The 26,276-nt window shown below is 40.4% G+C and overlaps 1 protein-coding gene across 2 annotated transcripts in view; it reads right to left on the bottom strand.

The window, feature by feature from the left end:
- Positions 1–3,830: 3,830 nt before the first annotated feature.
- The window catches only part of RASGRF2 (Ras protein specific guanine nucleotide releasing factor 2), a 215,838-nt gene continuing 193,392 nt past the window's right edge, over positions 3,831–26,276 (bottom strand). For both annotated transcript variants that reach the window (XM_073344381.1, XM_073344380.1), the window contains exons 19-27: positions 25,855–25,967; positions 15,773–15,833; positions 14,947–15,050; positions 14,092–14,176; positions 13,250–13,447; positions 9,747–9,826; positions 6,023–6,140; positions 5,153–5,221; positions 3,831–4,396 (exon numbers count right to left, since the gene is read on the bottom strand). In XM_073344381.1, coding sequence (XP_073200482.1) covers positions 4,304–4,396; positions 5,153–5,221; positions 6,023–6,140; positions 9,747–9,826; positions 13,250–13,447; positions 14,092–14,176; positions 14,947–15,050; positions 15,773–15,833; positions 25,855–25,967 — 921 coding nt within the window. In that variant the 3' untranslated portion in view covers positions 3,831–4,303. The remainder of the gene's footprint in view (positions 4,397–5,152; positions 5,222–6,022; positions 6,141–9,746; positions 9,827–13,249; positions 13,448–14,091; positions 14,177–14,946; positions 15,051–15,772; positions 15,834–25,854; positions 25,968–26,276) is intronic.

Here is a 26,276-nt window from a genome sequence, read left to right as displayed (position 1 = left end):
ACAATAAAAGTTAATAAATACTTTAAATAAACAATGCAAGAGTTTCATTTTAACCTATAAAATAACTATAGATTTTAAGGACTATAGAAATAAAAAGTAGAGGATGGGGGGTTGTTTTGTTTTTCAATAAGGGTAACATTTTCATCAGTCCCAGCAGTATCAGTCATTACAAGCTTACACACTTACTGTGTTCTTGGAATTGCTGAAGGAAAATTACATAATTAATATACATGTTGACTGTCAACTAAACAGGTCTATTTACTTCTCCTTCGTGCTCAATTCTGGGCTCAGTCACACTTACAGGCACTGGCCCGCATAGAGAGTGCCAGGCCAGAACTCCCCCAGACCTTCCTGGGGAATGTGCCCCTTCAGAGGGTGAATTATATCATTTCTTGTGTATCCAGTCAGCTCTGCCTCCTGCCCATCCCCTTTGGGGTATCTTGTATGCTGGGGATGATAGGAAGGAACAGTCCTTGCACCTGCAGGAGTGTAGGAGCTGCGATTGTATCCAACCATTGTACAGGGCCCCAGGAGCTGTAGGGAAGGCCCCTGGACTCTCTCCTCCCGCTTGTGTACCCCTGGGGCAGCTGGGCGTACTCCAGCCTACTGCCAGATGAATGCATCTACACTATTTGGAGACTCTATAATATAGCAATAGCAAATATTTGGTATTTTACAGTTACTATTTATATCCCTGTTCCTAAAGAAATGGGTTACATGTCCATGGCCCAATATGCCATTTCATGTTGAAGCAGAATAAAATTTTTATGTTTGATTCACCAGAATAACTATGGGGGGCACGGGTGTAAATTTTCCATAGTTGCAAAAGAGGAGCTAAATCTGTCCTCTGTGTAGGTAGCACCACTGAAGTCAGAAGGTGAATGAGGTGAGCAGGAATGATCCATGAGACTTGCAGATAAATACAGGAGCAAAGCATGTCCCCTACTCCTCTCCTGTGGTGCAAGGCCAAAACTGCAGACAAACCACCACTTCAGTCAGCATGTGGGGTGGGTAGCACAGAGAAGCCACACAAGGGAACTCCACATACCTTGTGCACAGCAGGGCACTGAGGTGGGAAGATTCACAGAGAAGTTGGGTAAATTATGTAGATGCACTTGTCAAAACCCCCATGTAGGGAGCACATTGGAGGCTTCTGGCAATCACTATATCACAGAGACTGAACAACAATAGAGTGGCTCACAGCTGCTATATGCATTTGGTTCATCTTATGGGAAGGATACCATCCCACACCCCTGTGCAGGACTGCAGCACAAAACCCAGTACTCAGGCTTTGTCTGGGGACAAGAATGTATTCTCTAATTATGGTTAACAAGATGTGTGTTCACCTCTTTGTTTAGTCACCCTTGGTATTTTAAGAAATATATTCCATTAGCAATCCATCTAGATTTCACAGAATCATAGGACTGGAAGGGACCTAGAGAGGTCATCTACTCCAGTCCCCTGCACTCATGGTAGGACTGAGTATTATCTACACCATCCCTGACAGGTATTTGTCTAACCTGCTCTTAAAAATCTCCAATGATGGAGAATCCACAACCTCCCCAGGCAATTTATTCCCATGTTTTATATATGTCGGCATCATTTTCTGGTGATGTGAAGACAGGACTAGGATCCAAGTACTTCAGAGATTCTAATCCAGCTCTACCACTAACCCACTAACTGTCCAAATCACTTCAGATCTGATGTTTCAGAGGTGCTGAGCAACCACACCACCTATTGATTTCAAGAGGAGTTGTGGGTGCTCAGCATCCTTAACCTCTGTATCTCAGTTTCTCCATCTATAAAATGGGGAGACAACCACTTATCTCTTGCAGTGTTGGGAGGATTAATTAGTTGTTGAATATTTTTAAACTGTAAAGTGCTATATATTGATGGTATATTATTTATGCCAATATTTGTAGGGACAAACTTAGCCTAGATGTACATAGGGTTTGTAAAAAGTGTGTTAAAATTAGGATAACGAGGTGGACGCATAGAAGAACCTCTGCCTGCACCTCAAGAGCATGACTGATGAGGGCTCCCTAGACCTACAAAGCAGATATGGCAAAATGGTATACAGGAAGATGAAGTAGTGGCCAACAGGTTGTGCCACAACGGTCTGTTAAGACACCTACAGTTGTTTACATGTTCTATGTGAACAGAGATAATATAAAGTTGAGCTAGGGACTTGCTTTTAAGACCAGTTTTACTGCTTCTATTTTCCACTGTGCCACCTTCAGGTATTTTATGCAAATGACTTATGGTAATTCTTTGTGTATTATGAATACACAGAAAGCACATAGTAAGTTGGCTTTATGGTCCAAATAACCCATGCTTCTTATTTATCATGCATCAGGATACAATCAACTTCTTATCAGTCACTACTGAAAAGAACAAGCAAATTTTTGAAAAAATAAAAAGCACCTATAATTAACACTTCCTATGTTCACTTCTACAGCATTCATTAATCAGAACTATTTAAAAATACTTCTGGACGTTTTCCTGTTTCTTTTCTTTAACGAGGAATTTACCAGTATTTCTTTGATATTTACTCATGCAGTTATTTACAAAGATGTGGTACAGGAAACATAGTGGAATTTACATCTACTACGGTACATTTATAAATGCTACTAGTGTTTACGCTTACACCACATGGAATTTATTGTGAAGCTCTTGGCTGGGCTAACAATGTAATTAAAGTGCAAATAAAGACAAAAACCATAAGCCAGGCAGATCCATTTTCATTGTTAACATTCAGAAACTTCACGAGTGTGGTAAGAAATGTCAGATCAAATAGGCTCAGGTCACAATCTTTTTTAAACATCTATCTCCCTGAGAAGATTTAAGGAAGGTAAACAAATGATATAGCCCTATTTCTTCAACTGGCTGATAATCACTGGAAAAGTAAGAACACTTCTCCAGCCTAGTTATTCAACAGTGCGAATACCTATGCATTTGGTTTTATGATATACTGTATAGCATGCATTTTGAGCTCATCTTCCATGCAGCTACAATAGGTCACTATCAGGAAACTGTATGAAGAACCATATATTTTCAGAAATGGATTCTACCTAGAATCACACAGTAGCATGGGTTTTTAAAACAGTTACAAACAGCATATTTTCTCTAGCAGACACTCATCTGCAAATGCTAACTTCCCCAAATAAAATGATATTTCATGTTTGCTGACATGCACAGCTTTTACTGTAGAAAAAAAGATTTTAGAATTGATCAGCTGAGCAAAAAAATAGTGCTTTTTAAACAATTCATTTCATGTAAAATAAAATAGTTAATCCTGCTCTCTTCATTGCTGAGCATTATCCATTGCCAAACCAGCCATCATTCCTCCCCCAGTGTGTGCAGCAGGTGCTTTATAGTCACTGAACTGTCAGGGATGCTGTAGGTACAGAAAATCAGAGTGCCTTTCTCAGGAGACAATGTGCTAAATGACCAAGTATCTCACTCATGATATGTTCATGACTCTGGGCCAACCAATCCTGAATACAGCTCCTAAACTCAGATATTCCAGCTGATGCTCCCATGGCCTGCAACTATTAACACAATTCATTATTTTCCATGCTGTAAAACTCCTCATCATGTATTGGTGAAAACAATATTTACAAAGTTAAGTTAGTTAATTTGTAGCATGTAAAACCTCCCACCTTAGAAAAGGCTGATAATGTATTTTAAAACCTTAATATTCTATAAATGAAAACATCTAATTTATAACAACTACTTTGAACAGCATATGCTGTAGCTAAAGTTCTTAGATATTATCCTGCTATCACTGCAGGTTAGTAAATGACTCTTAAGCGCCTATTGTTTGCAATGAATACACGATAATGAAAGTGGATTAATCCAATGAATGCCTCAATAGATACATATTTGATAAGGAACCTGTGCCAGATCAATGCCATCTGCATTTGTCCATTTATTCTAATCTAACAGAATACGGTACCTACATTTAAATGTGTCCCCTTCTCTGCCCTGTTAGGATGGCTGCAGTGAGTAGCTATTCTCATGAAAGGCTTCTGTTTTCTATTAGATGCATAGTCCCTTTGGCAAAACATTATCTTTGCAAAATAACAATCATTTAACCCTCGAGTATGAAGCATTTTGTCTTTCACCTCCAGGAGCTGATTTTCCTTGTCTGAGAGGGAATTTCTGTGAGGCTCTGTCTCCCTTATTGGAAAAGAGAGTTTGCAATCTTCTCAATCTGTCCCCTTGTGGTCTGTAGGGCATGGCATGCATAATTGTGTTCATTACACTAAAACTCTGTCAACTCTGGGACGAAGCTCATTCTTCAGGCAGGGAGTCTGGGTTCAATCTTTAGGGATAACTCATACAGAGTATCCTCATCTATGATGAGGGTCTTGTCGAGTAAGTAATGAGTGACCTGCAATACAGAAAACAATTGCAATGTATAATTTTGAAACTGAACAGATTGTATATGTTTTAATTGAATTTCTCTATTCTCCCCTTTCCCATAACAGCCAGTTACCAGCTTCAGGCCATTTCAGACAGATGTTGGAATCATCTCTCGTGTTCTGTTTTCTTGGTGAAGTGGAATAGCGAAATATATTTGGTACAAAGTATTCAAGTTGTTTAAAAATACCTCTCTGTCAGTAAGGGGCAAATCCTCAGTCTAGTGTCCAACGCACGTAGCTGTTCTGGGAACTAGGGAAATGTGGGAGTGAGGGGGGAGGAATCTTCCCTTAAGACCACAGAGATCTATGCAGCAGCATCAGACGGTCAAGCTGTACCTCATCATCCCCTACTTCCTGTGTGCTGGCATCCTTTGTGGAGCAGAGTTCCATACTGCGCAGAGGTATGGAACTTGGTGGCACGCTAAATCCTGCCCCTCTGACACAGCAGAACTGCACTGACTCCTCTGCCAGGAGGGTGCCACCCTTGTTGCAGAGGTGGAAGCAAGATTTGCCTTCATGTGCAAAGTCTGAGAAGAGAACGTTACACTATCAACTTATCACAAGCCAAAGTACCAGGACAAACTCCACTGTTTGCCTCCCACTGTTACTGCAGGGAAAGGAAAGATATTAATTTTAGCTTTGGGCCCCATCTGTGTATTTTTTTTGTTGATAGTAGGAATAGCCTTCATCATAGTGCCTGTGATCAGCACCACATAGAACTGTACCTTTTGTTGATGTTCTATACGATAGGAGGTCTGCTGGAACTGGCGTATCTCCCTGATAATATGTGAGATCTATCAAAGGAATACATTGATATAAGAAAATGTTCTACTTATGGTCTGCGCTGTAACTTGAACATATTGGCTTCAGTGAAGCTATGCCAGGAATGAATTTGGTGCAAAATGATGCAACTTGTCCTGGGGGCCAGGGCTTTGTGCTTGTGGCTTTGAGGGGGAGCCTTTACCTTCCCAAATCAGCCAGACTATTAAACTGTCTCAGATGGATCACCTTGTCCCTTCTTTCTTTACTCTGATACCCTCCCTTTTTTTCCCTCAGGTGACTTCTGCAACGTGCAGTCACAAACATGTCATTAAACTACAGTCAGCAGAGCAGCTGGTGTCAATATTTCTCCAAGCCCGGCCTCTGAGGAGCTCCGAACAACAACATAGTTTGGAAGGCAGAGAGAATCAACCTTTAAATGCTTTTTCACTTCCTTGGGGAGCCAGAGTCCTAAACATACTCTAAAATGACCCCTTCTGAGTGTTGCTGCCTGATGAATTATGGTACCAGGTTGGCTACATTTTTTTAACCATTTATTAATCCCTGCAAGTCTAGACCAGCTGTTTTTCTTCCTGAAATTTTCAGCTGACCAAACTGAAAGCTAAATTGCAATACTCTTTGGCTTGCCAGAAGGTGGTGAAAGAATACTGTCCCTGGATTCAAATGCAAAAGATTGCTTTCAAGCTTCTATTTTGTATTATGCAAATATATTGTGTAATCTTGCAATTTGAATTCAAAGAAGTCCTAAGTAAATAACTATTAAACTTGTGCACCTAAAATCCTCTAGTGGAAACATGTAAGAAAATAAAAATTACCATTCTCATTTTGGAAAAATTGACAAGGCCTTCCTCAGTGAAGTTTGGTGTTCCTTCTTCAATAAATGCTAGATCTGTCAAGTACATTCCAAGATAGGGAACTGCAGGGGGATTACAACTGCAGGATGAGAAATTAACTATATTTTACTAGGATTTAATTTACAGACTGTTCTTTTTATGCATTATACAAACTTCTACTTTTTTTTAATTACTTAAAATACTTTTACAAGTTGGGTCAAATTAACAGGTTACTGTAAGTGGAGCAGATGCTCTGGCTTTACTGAGTTGTACCCACGTCTACCAGAGACAAATTTGGCAGGTTGTGTCAAATATCGAACTTTAAACTATGAGAGAAACAATTATAACATTTAGTAAAAGCCACAATGATAACACCATGGAGAAAGTGGGAAGGCATTGGAGTATGCTCTCAAACATGTTTCAATCCCAGCTGACAGAAAATCTCAGAAATAAATCCAATGCACAGCTGAAAATACTTTGGGATGCATGCCTCCAAGGCTTCCCTAAGCTTCTGAAGTACTGTTAAGTATTTTAGTATCAGCAATACATTGTATATACTGTATAGTTCATGTTAAGTAATATGTTAGGATCTTTACAATGCTTGTTTTGTAAACGTTTAAGATGTTACGCGGTTGAAAACACTCAGATTTCCTAACTTTGGAAATTCTCCTAGGGAACAGACGACTTGTTAAAATTTTCCACTCTGAGAGTCTGTGCTGCAAAGAGGACAATTCTGCTGGGGAACTTTTCTAGTTATGTTTTCATTTAGTCCAACTTCCTGCTGACTTCAAGATTATTATATCATATTATACTCTGCATGGTTAAAAAAAATAAATAATTACCAATAAAATTATTAGCTAGATTAATTTAGAAGTATATATGGGCCAGTTAGCCAGATGTTATAAGTAAAAACAACTTTTTCTCTTTTAAAACAAGTATGTCTGATTCCCTGACAATAGTCTTCTGCAAACCAAGCATGGGCATTACACACTGAACCTTGTCTGTTTTTTTAAATATACACTATATAAATAGTAGTTTAATTCCTGAATGCTCTCTCAAGATGTTTCAACACAGTTACTGTCAATCAGCCTGGGAGATCCCTTTTCCAGATACAGCTCTTGGAATGAGTTGCTGTTGTGTGTGCTCGAACTTGGAGATAACAAATCTGGAATCTTGAAGGGGAAAGGAGTCCAGGAGAGCTGGCTGTATTTCAAGGAATCCCTGTTGAGGTTACAGGGACAAACCATCCCAATGAGTCGAAAGAATAGTAAACATGGCAGGCGACCAGCTTGGCTTAATGGTGAAATCCTAGCGGATCTTAAACATAAAAAAGAAGCTTACAAGAAGTGGAAGGTTGGACATATGACCAGGGAAGAGTATAAAAATATTGCTCAGGCATGTAGGAATCATATCAGGAGGGCCAAATCGCACCTGGAGCTGCAGCTAGCAAGAGATGTCAAGAGTAACAAGAAGGATTTCTTCAGGTATGTTGGCAACAAGAAGAAAGCCAAGGAAAGTGTGGGCCCCTTAATGAATGAGGGAGGCAACCTAGTGACAGAGGATGTGGAAAAAGCTAATGTACTCAATGCTTTTTTTGCCTCTGTTTTCATTAACAAGGTCAGCTCCCAGACTGCTGCGCTGGGCATCACAAAATGGGGAAGAGATGGCCAGCCCTCTGTGGAGATAGAGGTGGTTAGGGACTATTTAGAAAAGCTGGACGTGCACAAGTCCATGGGGCCGGACGAGTTGCATCCGAGAGTGCTGAAGGAATTGGCGGCTGTGATTGCAGAGCCATTGGCCATTATCTTTGAAAACTCGTGGCGAACCGGGGAAGTCCCGGATGACTGGGAAAAGGCTAATGTAGTGCCAATCTTTAAAAAAGGGAAGGAGGAGGATCCTGGGAACTACAGGCCAGTCAGCCTCACTTCAGTCCCTGGAAAAATCATGGAGCAGGTCCACAAAGAATCAATCCTGAAGCACTTGCATGAGAGGAAAGTGATCAGGAACAGCCAGCATGGATTCAACAAGGGAAGGTCATGCCTGACTAATCTAATCGCCTTTTATAATGAGATTACTGGTTCTATGGATGAAGGGAAAGCAGTGGATGTATTGTTTCTTGACTTTAGCAAAGCTTTTGACACGGTCTCCCACAGTATTCTTGTCAGCAAGTTAAGGAAGTATGGGCTGGATGAATGCACTATAAGGTGGGTAGAAAGCTGGATAGATTGTCGGGCTCAACGGGTAGTGATCAATGGCTCCATGTCTAGTTGGCAGCCGGTATCAAGTGGAGTGCCCCAAGGGTCGGTCCTGGGGCCGGTTTTGTTCAATATCTTCATAAATGATCTGGAGGATGGTGTGGATTGCACTCTCAGCAAATTTGCGGATGATACTAAACTGGGAGGAGTGGTAGATACGCTGGAGGGGAGGGATAGGATACAGAGGGACCTAGACAAATTGGAGGATTGGGCCAAAAGAAATCTGATGAGGTTCAATAAGGATAAGTGCAGGGTCCTGCACTTAGGATGGAAGAACCCAATGCACAGCTACAGACTAGGGACCAAATGGCTAGGCAGCAGTTCTGCGGAAAAGGACCTAGTGGTGACAGTGGACGAGAAGCTGGATATGAGTCAGCAGTGTGCCCTTGTTGCCAAGAAGGCCAATGGCATTTTGGGATGTATAAGTAGGGGCATAGCGAGCAGATCGAGGGACGTGATCGTTCCCCTCTATTCGACATTGGTGAGGCCTCATCTGGAGTACTGTGTCCAGTTTTGGGCCCCACACTACAAGAAGGATGTGGATAAATTGGAGAGAGTCCAGAGAAGGGCAACAAAAATGATTACGGGTCTAGAACACATGAGTTATGAGGAGAGGCTGAGGGAGCTGGGATTGTTTAGCCTGCAGAAGAGAAGAATGAGGGGGGATTTGATAGCTGCTTTCAACTACCTGAAAGGGGGTTCCAAAGAGGATGGCTCTAGACTGTTCTCAATGGTAGCAGATGACAGAACGAGGAGTAATGGTCTCAAGTTGCAGTGGGGGAGGTTTAGATTGGATATTAGGAAAAACTTTTTCACTATGAGGGTGGTGAAACACTGGAATGCGTTGCCTAGGGAGGTGGTAGAATCTCCTTCCTTAGAGGTTTTTAAGGTCAGGCTTGACAAAGCCCTGGCTGGGATGATTTAACTGGGAATTGGTCCTGCTTCGAGCAGGGGGTTGGACTAGATGACCTTCTGGGGTCCCTTCCAACCCTGATATTCTATGATTCTATGAATGAGAGCTCTTTGGAGCCAGTTATGTTGAACTTTGGAACTATTAATATCAAATAGGCACTATCAGAACTGAGTAAAATGTTTTTGATTAAAAGAACCTTTATTTATAAAGCGGGTCTTACACTTATTGAAAAAGTTTATCAGTATAAGGAAAGCCCCCCAACAGTGAGCATTTCTTACAAAATACTAGTTTAATTTGCTCTGGTAATTCCCCAGAGGTAACATATTACTCTATAAGAGGCACCGAATTACAGTATATTCAGCAAAACAGTGGTGTCCAAATCGAATAAAGCCAGCTTTACAGAGGTTATTCAGTAAAAATATTGTCCAATATAATTTTCATTATAAAAGCTAAACTGAAAGCCAACTCTTATCTTTAATAAGTGCTATCCAATATTCTTAACAAAATACAACTATATTGTGAATTTAAGAAAACATACTTTTTGAGTGTTTCTCTAAGGTTTTTAAATCTTCCCTCTGATGATACAGTCTTCTGAAGTTTGTCCATGAGAGCTTTTGTCTAGAAAAAGAAAAAATTACAAGTGTCACCCTGTGTGAAAACTGACTATGGTATTGTGGTAAAATTTTCAAAAGCACTTATGAAAATAGCACATCTGAAAACAGAGGACTTAAAAAATTAGGAGCCAACTCCCATAGACTTCAATAAATTTAGGCTACTGAGTGACTAAATGGGAATTAGGGGGGGCTTGAAAATTTTACCCATAGTGGCTTGAGGAATGTACCGCAAACTCAAATGATTTTTGCCCAGCAAGTTCAAAAAGAATAGGACCCTTAAACTAATATTCAGCAATACAACCTCAGTTGCACTGCACAAGAGGATATTTGGGGCCCAACCCTATGAGATGCTGCATGTCCCCAACTTCCACTGAAATCAGTGTGAATTGAGGATGTTCAGCGCCTCTCAGGAAGCACTCAGAACTATGAAGGACAAGCCAGTAGCTAGTATATGGGTGAAGAAGAAAGCTGAAGTCAGAAAAGAGGAAAAACAAGAAGGAAGCACAACAAAGGAGTAAACTAAGTTTGGGACTACTCACAAGCTTAACATTAAGCATGTTTATACATCTTTGCAGAACTGGACTATAAATTGATTAGTGATCACCAAATTATGATTCCCAAAGAGGCTGGAAAATATTTTTTGGGAAAACAGAGAGGAAATTTCAAAGTTATTTAACTCTAAGAACATTTGCCTCCAACTCACTGGTAGAAGCTGAACTCACATTCAGCTGAGATATTAGTATTGTTTTAAAAGAACACTATCAAGTTAAAATTATATTCAGACACTTCCATTACCTATTATTTATAACACCTTATCTTAGTTTATCTAAGAATTCATTTTTCACGATTTATCACTATCTAGAGACTTGCCACAGGTTGGAAAATGGAGAGGCTGGTCACATTTGCTCTTGACTCAGAATTTCTAATCAACAGAAAACCCTAGGCAGTCTCAGCCAACTTTACTTTCTTGTTCTCCTGCATGAACATGACATTCATACAATGTTCAGTTTGACAGCACTTCAGAGGTACAAGGGAACGTTTATTCATTTTTTAAAAATTAACACTAGAGTTTAAAAAAAAACCATGGAAACATTTTGTTAGTATTAAGCTTTTATTAAAGTAGTGGGTTGGGTGGGTTTTTTGTTTGCTTTTTAAAGAAAAGAAGATGGTCCCAGTGGGGGAATGGCCGAAATTAGGGTGAATAGTGGAAGCATATTCCCTAAACAGCCTCCAGTGTGGGGCTGCTTTAGGGCCCTTTGCAGAGATTAAAGCTGCCTTCCCTTGATGGAAAAACCCAGAAGAGGATATGCAGTTGTACATCCCTGCCCTCCCGCAGCTGAATCAGACCAGACGGTGCAGGCAGGGACATTTTGCACTCTCTTGAGTTACCAGCGTGAGGTTTGTCCCAGGAGTGTTGCTTTAACATGGTAAGGTTCCATATTTCTGACTTCACTAGGTCAGTTGCTCTTGTGCACTAGTTTAAACTGTCACTAGTTTAAAAAAAAAAAAGAAAAAAAAGAAAGAAAAAGCAGAAGAAGACCACTACTCCAGAAGGATTCATTGCTCATTGAGAACAGTTGAACTGATTTCTTCCAGAGTATTTTAAAATGCAGAAACAATGTTCTGCTGTAAAAAAATAAAATAAAATGGTATTTTAGACTTCATTCAGTATAGAACATAAAACATGGAAATTGTCTCTATTTGTCCAGGCCAGCTTCTTTCTTATGTCACTGGTTTTCTTGGGGTATGTCTACACTGCAATGTAAGCTCAGGGTTAGTAGAACTTGAGTTAGCAGACCCTGGGTTTGTTAACCTATCTACACTCATTTGTAATCACAGGTTAGGAACTGTTGAAGCCAAACATGGGACCTAGCATCTACACTGCATTTTGCAGGCCCGAGTCCAACCCCCCGCCCCATATCCCAGACTTCCTAGCGCTCTCTCAAAATGTGGCTACTGTAGCCCTTTGTTCATGGTGTATTGTGGGAAAATGTGACTGTCCAGAGGACAAAGAAAGTCGGTCATGGCATTGTGGGATACTTTTGGCAGAGTCTCAGAGCACGAGTCTAGTGGGCTGCGACTACAAGGCAAAGTAGTAAGGCTTGAACCCTGGGTCCCAGCTTGATTGAGACTTGGACCCTCCACCTCATGGGGTCCTGGGACTCTGGGTCTGAGCTCTGGGTTAGCATAATTTGTGTGTAGATGCAAGTGGGTTTAGGCTTGAGCCTGAGTTCGAACCCTGGGATTATACTGCAGTGCAGACATACCCTTGTTGGAAGTCTCAGCCAAGAGACCAAAGGCTGAATGTGCAAAGAAGGTATGTTTACACTGCAATAAAAGACCTGCGGCCGGCTTGGGTCAGCTTACTCAGGTTGGCAGGGCTCAAGCTAAGGGGCTATAAAATTGCAGTGTAGACATTTGAGCCTGGGCTCCGTGGGACGCCATGAGGCAAGGGTGGGTGAGGTGTCCCAAGGCCTGGACTCCAGCCCAACCCCAGACATCTACACTGCAATTTTATATTCCTGCAGCCCGAGCCCCACAAACCTGAGTCAGCTGACACAGGCCAGCTGTGGCTGTGCCATAGGTCTTTTATCACACGGTATACATAACCACAGAGAGACTTATCCCTTCAGTTTCAGTCTTCAGGAGCACCTTTCATGAATTCTTAAAGTATCTTCAAAATTAATTAGGCCTAGATCCTCAAAAGGTATTTAGATGTCTAACTCCCAATTGGAGTTAGGTGCCTGTATACCTAGGGTGACCAGATAGCAAGTGTGAAAGATCAGGACAGGGGTGGAGGGGATAATAGATGCCTATATAAGAAAAAGCCCCAAATATCGGGACTGTCCCTATAAAATCGGGACATCTGGTCACCCTATATATACCTGAGGATCTGGGCCTTAAATCATTTAAAAAAAAATAAACTAAAGAAAACTATTTTCTAAGGACAACAGCACATGACATTGGGACTATATCTAAGAACTCAAAAGAAAAACAAAAATCATTTTATGTTACTGGAAAGCATTTTTTATCCCACCACAATGCTATCCTTATTCCAAATTAATGTATAGCTAAATGTTCATATCTGAATGAAGTCAATCTAAAAAATACAGCATTTAGTTTCGTTAAATATTTCAATTCAATATTTTAGGGTCATATTTTGCCTTCAGCTATATGCACATGCAATTTCCAATTAAGTCAATTAATCCTGAAGATATTTAATTAATGAAACAGAAATTGAAAATGAGTGAACTATACAAACGTTTGAAATGAAATAATAACGTCCCCTGAAGCCCTTAATGATCAGATTATTCTTAAACTTTAAATATATCTGGTTAGAATGTAGTTATCTGGGCCTCTTTATTATCTAGGTAAGGCATCAACAAATGAAATGCTACAGCCATATTTGTAGAAATGTCTTGCTCACCTGTTTAGAAACTTTAGCCCAGGTTTTCTTCAGTCTGTAGATTGCACTTCTGTTGAAGGCTGATGTAATTTCTAACACACCATTGTAGTTGTGCATACATCGACAAATATCTGCCACTGCCACCCACTTCTCAATTGAGTTAGCACGGGAACCAACATCAGCATAGTTCATAATTTGCGAGGCAACAAGGTTACTCATCTGACCAAATAAAAAAAGCCAAAAATCCTAAAATATTTAAATATAAGCACTTGCAAACAACATTATTTAACAAATAGGGGAGAAAACTAAATGAGGTGGCAGTGATTGTAGCTCTTAAGTAGTAAGGCTGAGAAAAATGTATGTTGAAAACACTGCCAGAGGACAGGGGAGAAGAACAGTGAACTAAGGGGAGGGTAACAAATGCAGCAAAACAATCCATAAATAATGACTCAAAGCCAGCAGTAATGTTGCTACTGGTGATGGCTCTTAGTAACATGTAAGAAAAAAGGTCAAGGGTAAGAGTATAGGTGGAGACTCAAGCAATAAAACAGAAGATGATAGTTAACTGGCATTGTTATAGTTTCATCCTCTAAAGAGAGAACTTAAATTTCTTCTGTAAGCAGTAGGAGATTTCAGCATAGTTCAAAAGGTTCTAATCCATTAAATTCCTATTGAACTGCTGACTAGCAATTCTTTACATGCTTTCTTGGTTTATAAGGTTAATCACAAAGAAGCTGTAACATTCAGTCACTACTAGATCAGAAATTATATCACAATGTAGAGACAGACATTTATATTTCAGAGGTCTTATACGATGTCAGAAGAGTTCCTAAAAGGCATTCTCCATGTTTATGGTTACTTACATCATTAAAATGTTGGCTGGTTTTCATAATGTATGGAGTTCTTTCATTTTTATCCAATTTCATCCAGCCTTGCCCAAGAAATTCTCTGGAAATCAAGGTTAAAAAAAAAAAAGAAAAAAAGGCATCTATAAATGCAGTACAAAGCCTGGTTAGCCCAAATGGATTTCAATACATCTAGTTCTGCTGGACACTTAATATAATTTCCACTGTAATTGTAGCATTTCACTGTGCCATTGCTAGAACACTGTACAGCTGTGAACATTGTTAAGGACATTAAGTTTGCTTTCCGTTTTTTCTGTTCCCTGTATTCCCAATTTTCAACAGCATGACCCTATTTGAAACTATTACTTAAATACAGCACCAGGAGCTGACAAGATGAGATTGATGTATGGAGGGGGCTGAGTTGACATTCACTTCCCCAGAGACTGTGCACTTCCCCACTATGCTCAGCCTTCACTAGCCCAAAACCTGAGATTGTAGGTTTGTTCTTAATTCTCCAGGGGCTCTCAAATGGCAGCAAACAGTGACATATTAATGTAAGATTAAAGCCTCAAAGAAAGACTGAGTAGGAATACATAATTCTATAGGAAATGTATTGCATGGTGCTCATACAGCACGCAAATCACAGAGACAGAGATGCTACTGCTCTTAATGTTCTTGAACTCAGTCTTTCATAACATAAATGGACTATCAGAGATCCTAAGCAGCAACAAACAAGCCTAAGGATACTCATTAATTATACATGCAAACCTTTTTACAGGGATATCAATAGCATGAATCAGTATCGTGCCTAAAACTACTAGTCAGAAAGACTCTTAGAATATTCACTTTGATCATCCTTGGGAGAACACTTACTCATAGGGTATGCTTCTGAAAACTATATGATCTAAGAGAGTTATTTGCTCTGCAAGCTCCATGGCTGACAAGGTTTCAAAGCACTCCGGTTTTGGACATTCTGACTGCAAAAATAAAAAGTACAAGAACAGTCAATGATTTCTGTTTACAACCAATTTGTTTCCAAAACACAAGATATTAATTAGCTTTATATGCATTTTAAACCACAAATTACTACACAACTTCTAGACTACTGAAGAAAAGGAATAGGGCAGAAAAAACACTAACAGCATGAAGTCCAATCTATGGAGTCTGCACCTACTGCATTTTCTATGTGCCTCAGTTTGCACCAGTGCACCTACGGGGCAAATGAAAACATGTTGTGGACAGATAATGGCTGTAGTTGAGGATGGGCCTCCTTACGGAAGGCTAGAAGTAGGTTCTAAGCAGCCATTTGATCATGGAGAGATGATACACACCTGAGGCAGCCTGTGATGAGAAGGCATAAGGGCTGCCTCTTGCTCAGGTGTTTCACTGCCTCATATAAATGCACGTCTCCCCCATTTTGAGCCAGCACAGGATCTGTTTCCATGAATGTTAGCAATCACCAATTCATAAGCAAGTCTAGAAGCTCTGACAAGCTCTCCTTTGTTTTTGTTTTGAACACTTATTTTCTCTTCAGTTTTAAACATTAAAATTTATGTAGCAGATCTCAAGTGCAGATATAAAGGAACAGTAATTTGGTAGAAATATGGCAGTAAGGTTGCAGTTGAGTACATTTTAGTGATTTACACAGATTTCATAACCTTCTAAATTATCTGATGCATAAATCTTTGGATGAACTCACCATTTGAATTATATCCTCTATTTTTAAGTGGGTATCATCTTGATCATCCTGAGAAAGAGCCCTGAAAAATTAAGTGGCAGAACATCCTATATAAAGAAAATTATCTATGGTTATGAGAATATTTTAGCACAGTTCATTGACCACATTAATCTAAAATAAATGCAAAAGCTGCAATTGAAAACCCCATTTTAAAACAATCCTGTACCTAACAGTTTTATTTTTGGTTGCAGAAAACAGCTGTGGAATAATGTACAGGCCAGCAGTGTGAGTGAAAATGCTAAATTGCTATCCCTGGAGAATTTAATCCTCTCTCTCCCAAGAACAGTTACAACATGGATGGCAGCAACACAGTGACCACCATGTTGTCCCACTAATATGTCTGAACTCTTACTTGAAGGACCACCTGCAGTACTGATCATGTTGTGCAGTTTCCAAGTTCTTTTTGTCCCTGACTTTGGTGCTGAGGAATGCCAAAGAGGAGGCCAATTGCAAAAGCTCTTCACTGGGAACTGGACTAGGCTTAGACAAATAGTTTTACACAAAACACCAATCTGACATTTTATGCAGAGGCAAATTAAGATTTATTAGGGCCCTGGGCACAAAGAACTTTTGTGGGCAGCTCACCATTATCCCTGGATCCCATGGACTCCCCACCACACATCACCTCTGGGCTCCCTAGGCTTCCCCCCGCCCCAGGGCCCACTGCCTCCCCTTACTCCTAATTTGTATTGAAAGAGGTGTCAGGGCTGAGCTCCAGCAATCCCTGGCACACATTAAGCCCTGGCTGGGTGTCCGGAGAGTGACGGCTGCTGGCTGGGTGCTCAACTCTGAAGGCAGTGTTGCCACCAGCAGAAGTGGAGAGGTAAGGGTAGCCTGGCATATGGTGTACTGACACCCTTACTTTGTGCTGCACTGTGCCCCATGTCCCTAACTCCTGCACTGTGCCCCCTGCGCCCCATAACCCCTCTACTCCCCTTCTGCGCCCACGTGGGGAAACTTACCTGGATCCACGGAGTGGCTGGCACTGCTGCTTGATCTCCCCGCAAACGCTGTTCCTCAATACCCCTGTAGGAGTGTTGAGGGGGTGGGAGCGGGGGGTAACAACAGGGCTCCCTGCATGCAGTCCACTTTCTGCACCTGGGATGCGTAAGAGGCGGGCAGGTGAGCAGCAGCTTCTGATACTCGCTTCACAGCACAGCCCACGTGGGGAAAGTGACCTGGATGCATGGAGTGCTTGGTGTTGCTCCTCGCTCCCCCACTCACAGGAGGAACACTGCAGGGAGCGAGCATTATCTGTGCAACACCACTTGCCCCACCCCTTGTTCCTATACCATGAGGAAGCAGGGAGAAATCTGGGTGCCCTCACACACATGACCTCTGTGAGTTTGCAGTACTCTCCTGCCAGCTGGCAGCACACAATTCTGCACTACTGTACGGCATTTCCCTGACCACAGCCCCCTGGGCAGTCACCTGAGTGGCCTACCCCAAGGCTAGCCCTGGAGCCACCCAGGGAGCCCGGGCTGCTGTGGGGAGCCCTTTATGCTCCAGCTGCCCTGGGTGGCATGGGCTGGGGGCATGGGCCGGAGGCTGCTCTCGGGGCCCCCAGGCCTCTGCCCAAGGCAGGTGGAGGGTCTGGGGCTTCTCACAGCAACCCAGGCTCCTTGGACAGCTCTTACCATGGCTCAACTCCAGCTTCTGGCCTGGGCCGGGCCTCAGGGGTTAAAAGGAGAAACAGGGGACGGAGCCACAGTTCTGGCACCAGTGACCCCTCATGTACACACTTCTACCCAGATTCTGGCGCTCCTGCAGGTGGGCCCAAATTGGCTGGGGCCCCTGGGCATGGGCCCATGTGTTAATCAACCACTGATTTTATGGTAAAAACATTTGATCACTAACTCCATTAGCTGAATTAGAATTGCATAAAGGTGAAAAACTACATCCCACTGCCAATAATCTGAGTCCCCCAGACCTCCTCTCCATTTTTATTATTGCTGCTATTATTCAGAGTAAGACTCCCATCACTGTAGTATCTGGGCGCATAACTCGAATACACTCTCTTCTCACGCTGTGTCATTTCTGTTTTGGTTGCTGGCATTTTGAGCCAGAGCTCTGTCTTACTATGAACAGCATCAAGGTCAATGGTATCTCGATCTTGGTTGTGGGCGCTACATGTTACTGTAATACAAATAATTAATAATAACAACCCCTCCTCAATTTACAGTGCAAATGTAATGTACCATTAAAATGTAAATAGCTTGGAATTTAACTGGTACTTAATGTAATAAACCTATCAGCACGTGGCCATATCAGAAGTGTCATAGGAACAGCTTTTTCCTTTACCAGATGGGGAAAGGGTTAAAAGAAAAGAATGATAATGTTTGGGGATTTTAGATATGATTGTAAGAGCTGGAATATGTACTATGTGGGTGGGGAGGAAGTGTTGGTGCTTAGTACACTACGTTCTTCTCTGGTAGGCTGTTGTTTCCTTTTAGCTTGCCAAATTGGAGGTGGACTAGGCTAAAACTGAATGTGGATACATGAAGAAAATAAAACATGTTATACTACTCAAGAATGCATCTTTCCCGAGTCATAACCTGCACTTTGGGCCCCTCCAATCCTCACAAAATGACCTTTTCTTCAGAGCAAGAGGAAACACTCCCATGTCTAATGGGTATGCCATCCAAAGTCTTAAGTCTTATTTTGTTCTTCAGGAGAATTCTCAATACCTTCCTCAGAGAATACCAGTGTGGGTGTCTTGTAGATGGACAGGTCTGTTCATTGCTAAGCAGCTGACTTTGTGTTTGATCCCATATGGTGCTGAGTAGTGCTGACCATCCTTAACTCCCATCATGTCTCAGAAGGTGTTTGCTAACCTTGGAAGGATCAGGCCTTTATTTGCAGCACAGACCTGAATAAAATACTCAGCTTGTTGATACAGAAGACTTGCATTTGATCACATCCATAGCTCTGCATTGCCTGGAATATTTTCTCTTCTGTGTGAGGGCTCCTCCTTGGGAGGGACATGTGCACTATACATCTATGGTTTACTATTACCATTCATTATCAAAGCAAGAGTATTGTGCTTAATGATTTAGAAGGGGGATTACTTTGAGTTTTGGATACAGATGAGACCTCTCAGAATTTGTTTGATCCAACAAAACATGCTCAGGGGAGATCATGCCATTAAATGGCTCTAAATATTTGGCCTTACACAACCACTTCCGCTCCTGATGCGCTTTCACATTGTAGAATTAAGATTTTGCACAAATATTCCTCTAAGCCCTCATTTTTAAGAGATTCTGGTGCATTTTTTCCAACCTCATGTTCTTAACAAAAAAGGCTCCATCTTTTATTAATTTGTGCTCCAGTCCTAGCTGTTTGGCAGTACAGTGCCTTTTCCTGTATTAGCTTAATTAAGACTACTTGTCCTGATGGCACAACAGTAACTTCCATTATATTCACACCATCACTTTCAACAAACCAGTCCTGGCATTAGTGCACTTTGCATAAAGAGGAGGAATACTGCTAACGGGCTGTGCCTTGCTTGTCACAGCTGAAGTCTTCTACCTGGGAAATTTAAATGGAAGACAAATTTTTGCCCTCAGATACAGAGCCCACCTAAAAAGCTGAATGGTGATGATGGGCCTGTTTCCTCTAGTTGGACGAAATACATTTCTGCTCCTGGATAGCTTCCTGGCAGCTAAGGAGGAAGCCCAGATTCAGGTGAGCAAAGATATGAGAGAAAGAGAGAGAAAGGTACTGCATCCAAGACATGCCTGACAGACATCTCAACTCACACTGAGCACAAAATTAAACCTAGATGGGGCATTACTCTTTAGGAAAGGAAGGTGTTGGAAGAAAAAGGAAGTTTCCTCCTTCCCAGATTAAGCTACTAAGTTTAGTAGTGCTCACATGTCTCTCACATTTAAACAATTCTTAACTTCTTTCCCATACACTTCAAATACTGGTTATAGCCATCTGGAAGTAACTTTCTTTTAAAGTGCATGTTGTCACAAGTTGGCTAACTTTTCACTCTCTTAGCTGTAAATAAAATTAAAAAAAAACAACTTAAAATAGGGTAGGGTTAGGTAGGTGCCTTAAGATTTATTGTCTGATGAGATCACATGGTGAAAGAGCACTGGTCATCCAGTCAAAGTTTTAACTCTCAGTACATTTTTGTTATTTATGAGAGGAAGGAAATGGTTATTTTAAACCATGATTTTTTTCCAGATGGGGCTGTTTATCAGCTAATACTGTTCACTGTAGTACAGATCCAGCCCATAGTTTACAACTCCCTGGTTCAGTATCTGCAATCTGTTCATGCCTCAGTATCAATGAAGTTCTGTCCAGATTCCAAGTTTACTAACTAAGGCACATCAAACTTCAAGCCCTGTTCCCGCAGAACATATTTCAGCAGGGCCTGTTTGGTTTTCAGGAATAATAGCTTTTTAAAAAACGCTTCTCTGCCCTGCAGAGATATCCTGTCAGTCTGCTCAACCAAGAATTCATCATGTAAAAAATACCAGCCATTCTGCTTGATCACTTGAGTTTGCATGGAGCAGTTTAGAAGCGACCATAAAGACCTTTCAGAGTAGCAGCCATGTTAGTCTGTATTCGCACAAAGAAAACAAATGGCACCTTAGAGACTAACCAGTTTATTTGAGCGTAAGCTTTCGTGAGCTACAGCTCACACCTTCTTTACCACCTAGTTTACAAATTGGAGGAATAAGATGAACCGTTAGGGCCAGATTTTCAAAGAAAGGCATACATGAGTGCAAAACGGTGAGCTGGCACACAGATGCACATACTAATACTGGGTCAATTTTCAGAAGAAATCACTCACTAACTGACATCCTTCAGGTAGATGGTCAGTACAGAGCCACACTTCTGGGACATGCCTGTGCATAGGCTCAAAGACTAGCACCCTCTGGAAAGCTCTTAATGGGAGCCATAATGACGACTTCTTGAGCCCCAGGGCACTCCAGGGAAGGTGTTAGTAGGAGACATTGGTGTCCTCACTGTCAATTCCTTCCACTTCCTCAGAACCCAGAGTAGACATGAAGAAGTGGAGGGTAGGGAGAAGGGAATCTTATAATTTATTATACTCAAAGAACATGATTTACATGCAAGTAATTTCTCTTCCTCTTGCAGGTATTGTCAGGTTAGAACCCTACATTTGGGAGAATGACACGCAGTAACAACTCTCTAAAAACATGGATATGGGGAGGAGATGAACTGGACAATGATTGCAGAACTGCTCTCCCAAACTGAGGCCAGGTCAAGAGAGTAATGCTACACCAAGAGATGGACTACCCTGTAGAAGCTCTACATATTTCTGCAATGGAACAGGCCCTGGCAGCTGTTTTACACTTAGCTGATCATGTTCTGGCACCTTTAGTACTCAGAGTATTTTTCTGTAAAAGATTTAATCAACTTCAGCAAATATTGTCTCTTTCCTAATCCTGCCACTTTAAGTTATGAACAGTTAAGGGGACTAAAGAAATAGTTTTGTTTTATGACAGTAGTAGCTAAGTACCCTCTTAAGCATCCAAAAATGTAACCTAACCTCCTCTGGTAGTGAATGGTAGAAAACACATAAATGAGTAGTCTGATTCAGATGAAAATCAGTGATCACTACAGGGATGAATTTAGAATAAGGACACAATACCACCTTATCCTGATGCAACTAAGGACGGTCAGCTATTAAAGCCTGAAACTCACCAATTATCTTGGTTACAAGAACCTTAACCTCAGTTGTCACTGCCACAAGAGTTGTAGTCTTCGGAGACTAAGAACAGAAAGACCACTCCTTCAGATGGGGGGAGGAGTGCAAAGAATCTTCTCCTTGAACTGCTGCCGGAATGAGGCATGGAATCAGGAATGGCACCAGTGCGGAACAGTGATCTCAAGACACCAGGGAAGAGAAACCCTTACACAGCACTAGTCCTTCCTTCACAGCACAAGCAATAATGTAATTGTTAGCACAGGGACCACTTGAATCTATCTGTCAGCACTAAGACAATTGGAACTTTGGTGCCTACTTGGCCCTTCCCTCTGTATTTCTGAGAGGCAGAATGGGAATCCAGGAAATGATGGTGCCATCTCCTCTTTTTCTTCTGTTGGTTTCTTGATCCAAATGAAAATTGTGGCAGTACTCAGTCAGAGGCTCTCTTCACTCTATCAGACCATCCAAACCCTCATGACATGACACTACTGATTTCTTGATTATTGATTTCAGGGCATCCCAAGGTCGAGCTTACGAAGAAAGGCCTGGAACCAGTTCCAACTCTGATTCAACCAACAAGATGACAAGTTGAAGAACCAGAGGGAGCTCCATCTTGCTACTGTAGCAGCTGAAGGTGGGGACACAGCTCCGTAGATGACGTCACATGGAACGTTCAAAGCTCAAAGAAAAGTCATTGCAACTCCCCCTGTCAGAGCTTTTCAGAGGGTTCTGGGCTTTGGTTCATTGCACAGGTTACTTCTCAAGAGTCAGGTGCTATTCTGACAATACTCAAACTCACATGTTCTTGCCCGTGCAGAATAGAAGTAGGTCCAAAAAAAAAGTGCATACCCAGAATCTTACAGTCAGGAGCAGAGCACTTGAACTTTTGCACGTGAACACTTTAGGGCTGGAAACTGGAAACTTACAAATCTAGGCTTGTGGATGAGTGATAGAATGATCATCCTTGTTTCATTAGCAGATGACAACAGCCAGGCAAACACAAGTCTTCAGAAAAGGAAACATCTCTGATTAGATAGTCAACTTTTATTTTCTCTTCTCAGTTACTACATAGCATTTGATAGAATGCTACTCTGGATGTAACTACAGTACTTTTTTTGAGTCTTAGAAACTGCTCCTGAGAACTAGAAACCCATTTTCTTCAGGTGAATTAGGAGACTTCATCCCTCTGAGTTAAGATGTAGGACATGTTTTATCCTTGCTGAATGATTTTTGAGTAAAATCAGAACTGCTCTGATACTCTGTTTCATGGGATTGCTAAGGCTACTCAGAAATATAAAATCTTGAGGAGCGACTTTCTCTTAAGCAGTTGACTGTTACCAAAATCCACCATGTAAGTCTAGCAAATACACATCTCCTTTGTAGCTGAACACATTACAAAGCTTGTGCAATACAAGAGCTTATGGGACTGCTACATTTTAGGTGACAGCACCTTTTACGTGCATCCTGACATTCTACTGATTGCAATGGAACACCCATTTAAATTATGAACATGATAATCTTACATTTATGCAACAGTTTGCATCCTTAAAGTTCTTAAAGTACTATGCATATATAATAAACACATATTTAGGCTGTAGACAGGAATAATTTCAGCTGCAGATGAAATAAAGTCACCTATAGAATGAACTGTTCAGCAATTATTCAATAACACAGAACAGCAACACAATACAACTGTTTTTTAGAGGAAACTAAGAACATCTTATTATATTAAAACTATTGGAGGAATGTAATTAGGTATATGTAAACACCCAGTGTAAGAATTGGCCAGGACAAGTAGCGTTAGTACCCCTACTATCCTTGTGAAAAGTAACACAGGATTTTAATAACCCCTATTACTCAGGACCTTGATTTCACACCTCATTTGAAAGAATGCACAGCACACAGTATCCTCTGAAGTCACACTGGGTCATAGTACATTATTCTCCCAGAGGGAATAATGACATATACTTAACCATCAACATTACTTGAAACTCTTCCATCAAAGGTGTGACCAGGCTGACTGTTTGAAAGGTCTGATAGGACCGGGTAAAGGTGGACTACAGGCCCAGAAAGGAGAGGGATGCTGGCTCTGCAGTTATGGCAGTGGACTGGGACTCAGGAAATCTGAATCTCTTCCTGGGTATGTGACAGGCTCCCTATGTAAATTATTTAATCTATGTTTTGGTTCCCCACTTGTAAAATGGGAGTGATAATACTTTCCTAGCTCAGGAGGCTGCTTTGACGATAAATTAATTAATAGAGATGGTCAATAAATGCTCTATATTGTCTACAAAAAAATGAATAAAATGAAGAATTTTTGTTTTGTTCAAATTTTTTGTGGAATTTTTCAATAAAATTTTCATTCCACAAAATATTTTGGTTTTTGGTCCTGCTATCCCTTTCTCTCCGTTTTTCTCTCTCCTGCCCCCTTTTTTCCTGTTAAAAATGCCAAAAATATTTCAGTTTTTGAAAACTAAAATTTTTGGGTTTTCAATTTTTGTTGTTGGAAAACTGGAACATGTTTAGCAAAACAAAAACTTTTCTTAAACATTCATTATGGACAAAAAATATTTTTCATTAAAAATGTTTAATAAAGTTTTTTGACTAGCTTTATTCATTAATTGATGTGAGGTGCTCAGACAGAAACTGCATTAATGAACATCATAAAAAGGCACATAGGTAAATAAATGCAATCTAAAGGAGCAATAGAACAGCTTTGGAAAGGGAGGAATTCACTCACAAACAGTTTCAACTTAGCCTTTGCTATTGTACCTTTTGAAAGGAACAACTAATGTTTTATGTATTAACTTGATAGATGTCTGTGTCTTCAATGTACAAGTTTATCCCATCTCTTTGTCAATAGCATTTCATTCTATTCTCCCTCAGGCCTATATTTGGCTGAGATCTTTAAGGATTTCAAAGGAACTTCAGATCTCTTTCCCAGCATCTTGGTATCCTTTGTATTCTTTGCTTATAGATGCATTATTAAAACCTATTGTACTACAATCGGTTACATCCTTCTTGCTTAAGCTTCATCTAAGCAAGAATAATTAACACCTGTGCAATTCTTATTTTCAGTAACACTACATGTTACTTATACAATATATTATACTAGGGGTTTTTTTTTTATTTATATGAAAAAATGAACTGAGGCCTTACTAACATGCAGTAACAAATTCTCATCTTAAAAGGCCTATTTAAGATCCTATTTTTGCCCTTCAATCAGTTTTTATCCACTAAGTCAACTTCCCGCTCATTTTCTGACTTGTTCCTTTTCACATAAATATCTGACGTGGAAATTTGTCCTATGTTCTCAGAGAATTCAGGCAAATATTTATTGTACCTCTATTGACTTTCTGGCAGTATATTTTCAAGAACTCTAAGAAGCTCCTGAGGCATGTCCTTGATTGTTCTGTTTTTCATATCTTCTTTCTCCAATTTTCTACTCTTAATTCTTCCTTACTAATTTAACAAAATGTACATAGCTATCAGCCACTTTCTTATAAAATGTATATCATTCCCACCGCACTGATTGATTGAAATTACACACATTCATATATATGAAAAGCCAGTTGTCTTTCCCTTGACATTACAATACATTCTAGCTTTGTAATTTCACTCAATTTTATCCCTAAATAGCTCTAGCTCTGCAGAAACTCTTTTGCCTTTTATTTTATGGCAATTAGTTAACCAATCATTTACTCCTATAATCCACTCAAGTACTTTAGTCATGGCTATCAGCACACCATAAAGTATAAGTAATATCTCTTTTATTTAATCTTTCGTATCACATTAGGCTGTCAGTCTCACAAGCTAAGCAGGTTGACCTGCTCACATTTGAATGGAAGATCTCAAAGGAACATCTAGATACTTTAAGAAATGGTGTTGATTTACAGTAGGTAGCACCCTCCTCTTTAAATGAATACTGAACCTATGCCCTGCATGGTGTTTGTTATGTGCTGCTGGAGGTGTACGTTTCTGGATGAATTGTAAATCTCATGTCCGGACTGCTTGTTGTCATTAACAAAAATCACACAATACTTTTCACCAGATTGGATAATTACATTATGCACACATAAATTCTCCTCAATCTCCTTGCAGTTTCTACTTGTTAAAATATTCTTTGATTCCTGTGCAACGTTGCTATACACTGTTAAACAATTGCCACATTTCATCCCAGAGGTGGCTGCATTTCACTGGTAGATATAAAGTTATCCCTGTATATGGTTTGTATTTCAATTGTTAAGCACTTTGTGATCTTTCAAAAATAAAGACACTGTGTTATAACAAGCTACTGATTTCTTTGTTTTTCATAATATGGTTTACAATTAAATTAAATTCATTTAAACATCTTTACCTCAGTATGTTTGCTGTGGCTTTTCTTTCTTGTGGTAGAAGGTCTGGATCTCTCAAAACTTCTTCCAGCAAATTTAGAACATTCATTTTCATCTCATTGTTTAGTTCAAAATCCTATGAAATAAAATGATTATATTCTCTTTGTTTTAAAGATTTAGAATGAATAACTCAAAATATATTATCTGTTATTTTTTTATTACATTTAAGAAAATTTACAGGATGGAGTTATTGTAGTGGACATGGCATGGGACTGGGGGACTGAATATCTGTCATCTATCCCCCGCTCTGCCATTTATTTGCTGTGTGACATGGGGCAAATCACTTAACATCTCTATTACATAGTTTCCCCATCTGTAAAATGTGAATAAGAACATTTAACTTTGTGAAGTGCTTTGAGATCTTTAATGGTAAAAGCTAGGTATT

Source organism: Lepidochelys kempii, chromosome 5 (assembly GCF_965140265.1).
Source record: "Lepidochelys kempii isolate rLepKem1 chromosome 5, rLepKem1.hap2, whole genome shotgun sequence".
Lineage (NCBI taxonomy): Eukaryota > Metazoa > Chordata > Testudines > Cheloniidae > Lepidochelys > Lepidochelys kempii.
The sequence above is the reverse complement of the archived record's forward strand: the minus strand, read 5'-3'. Positions and strand labels throughout refer to the sequence as shown.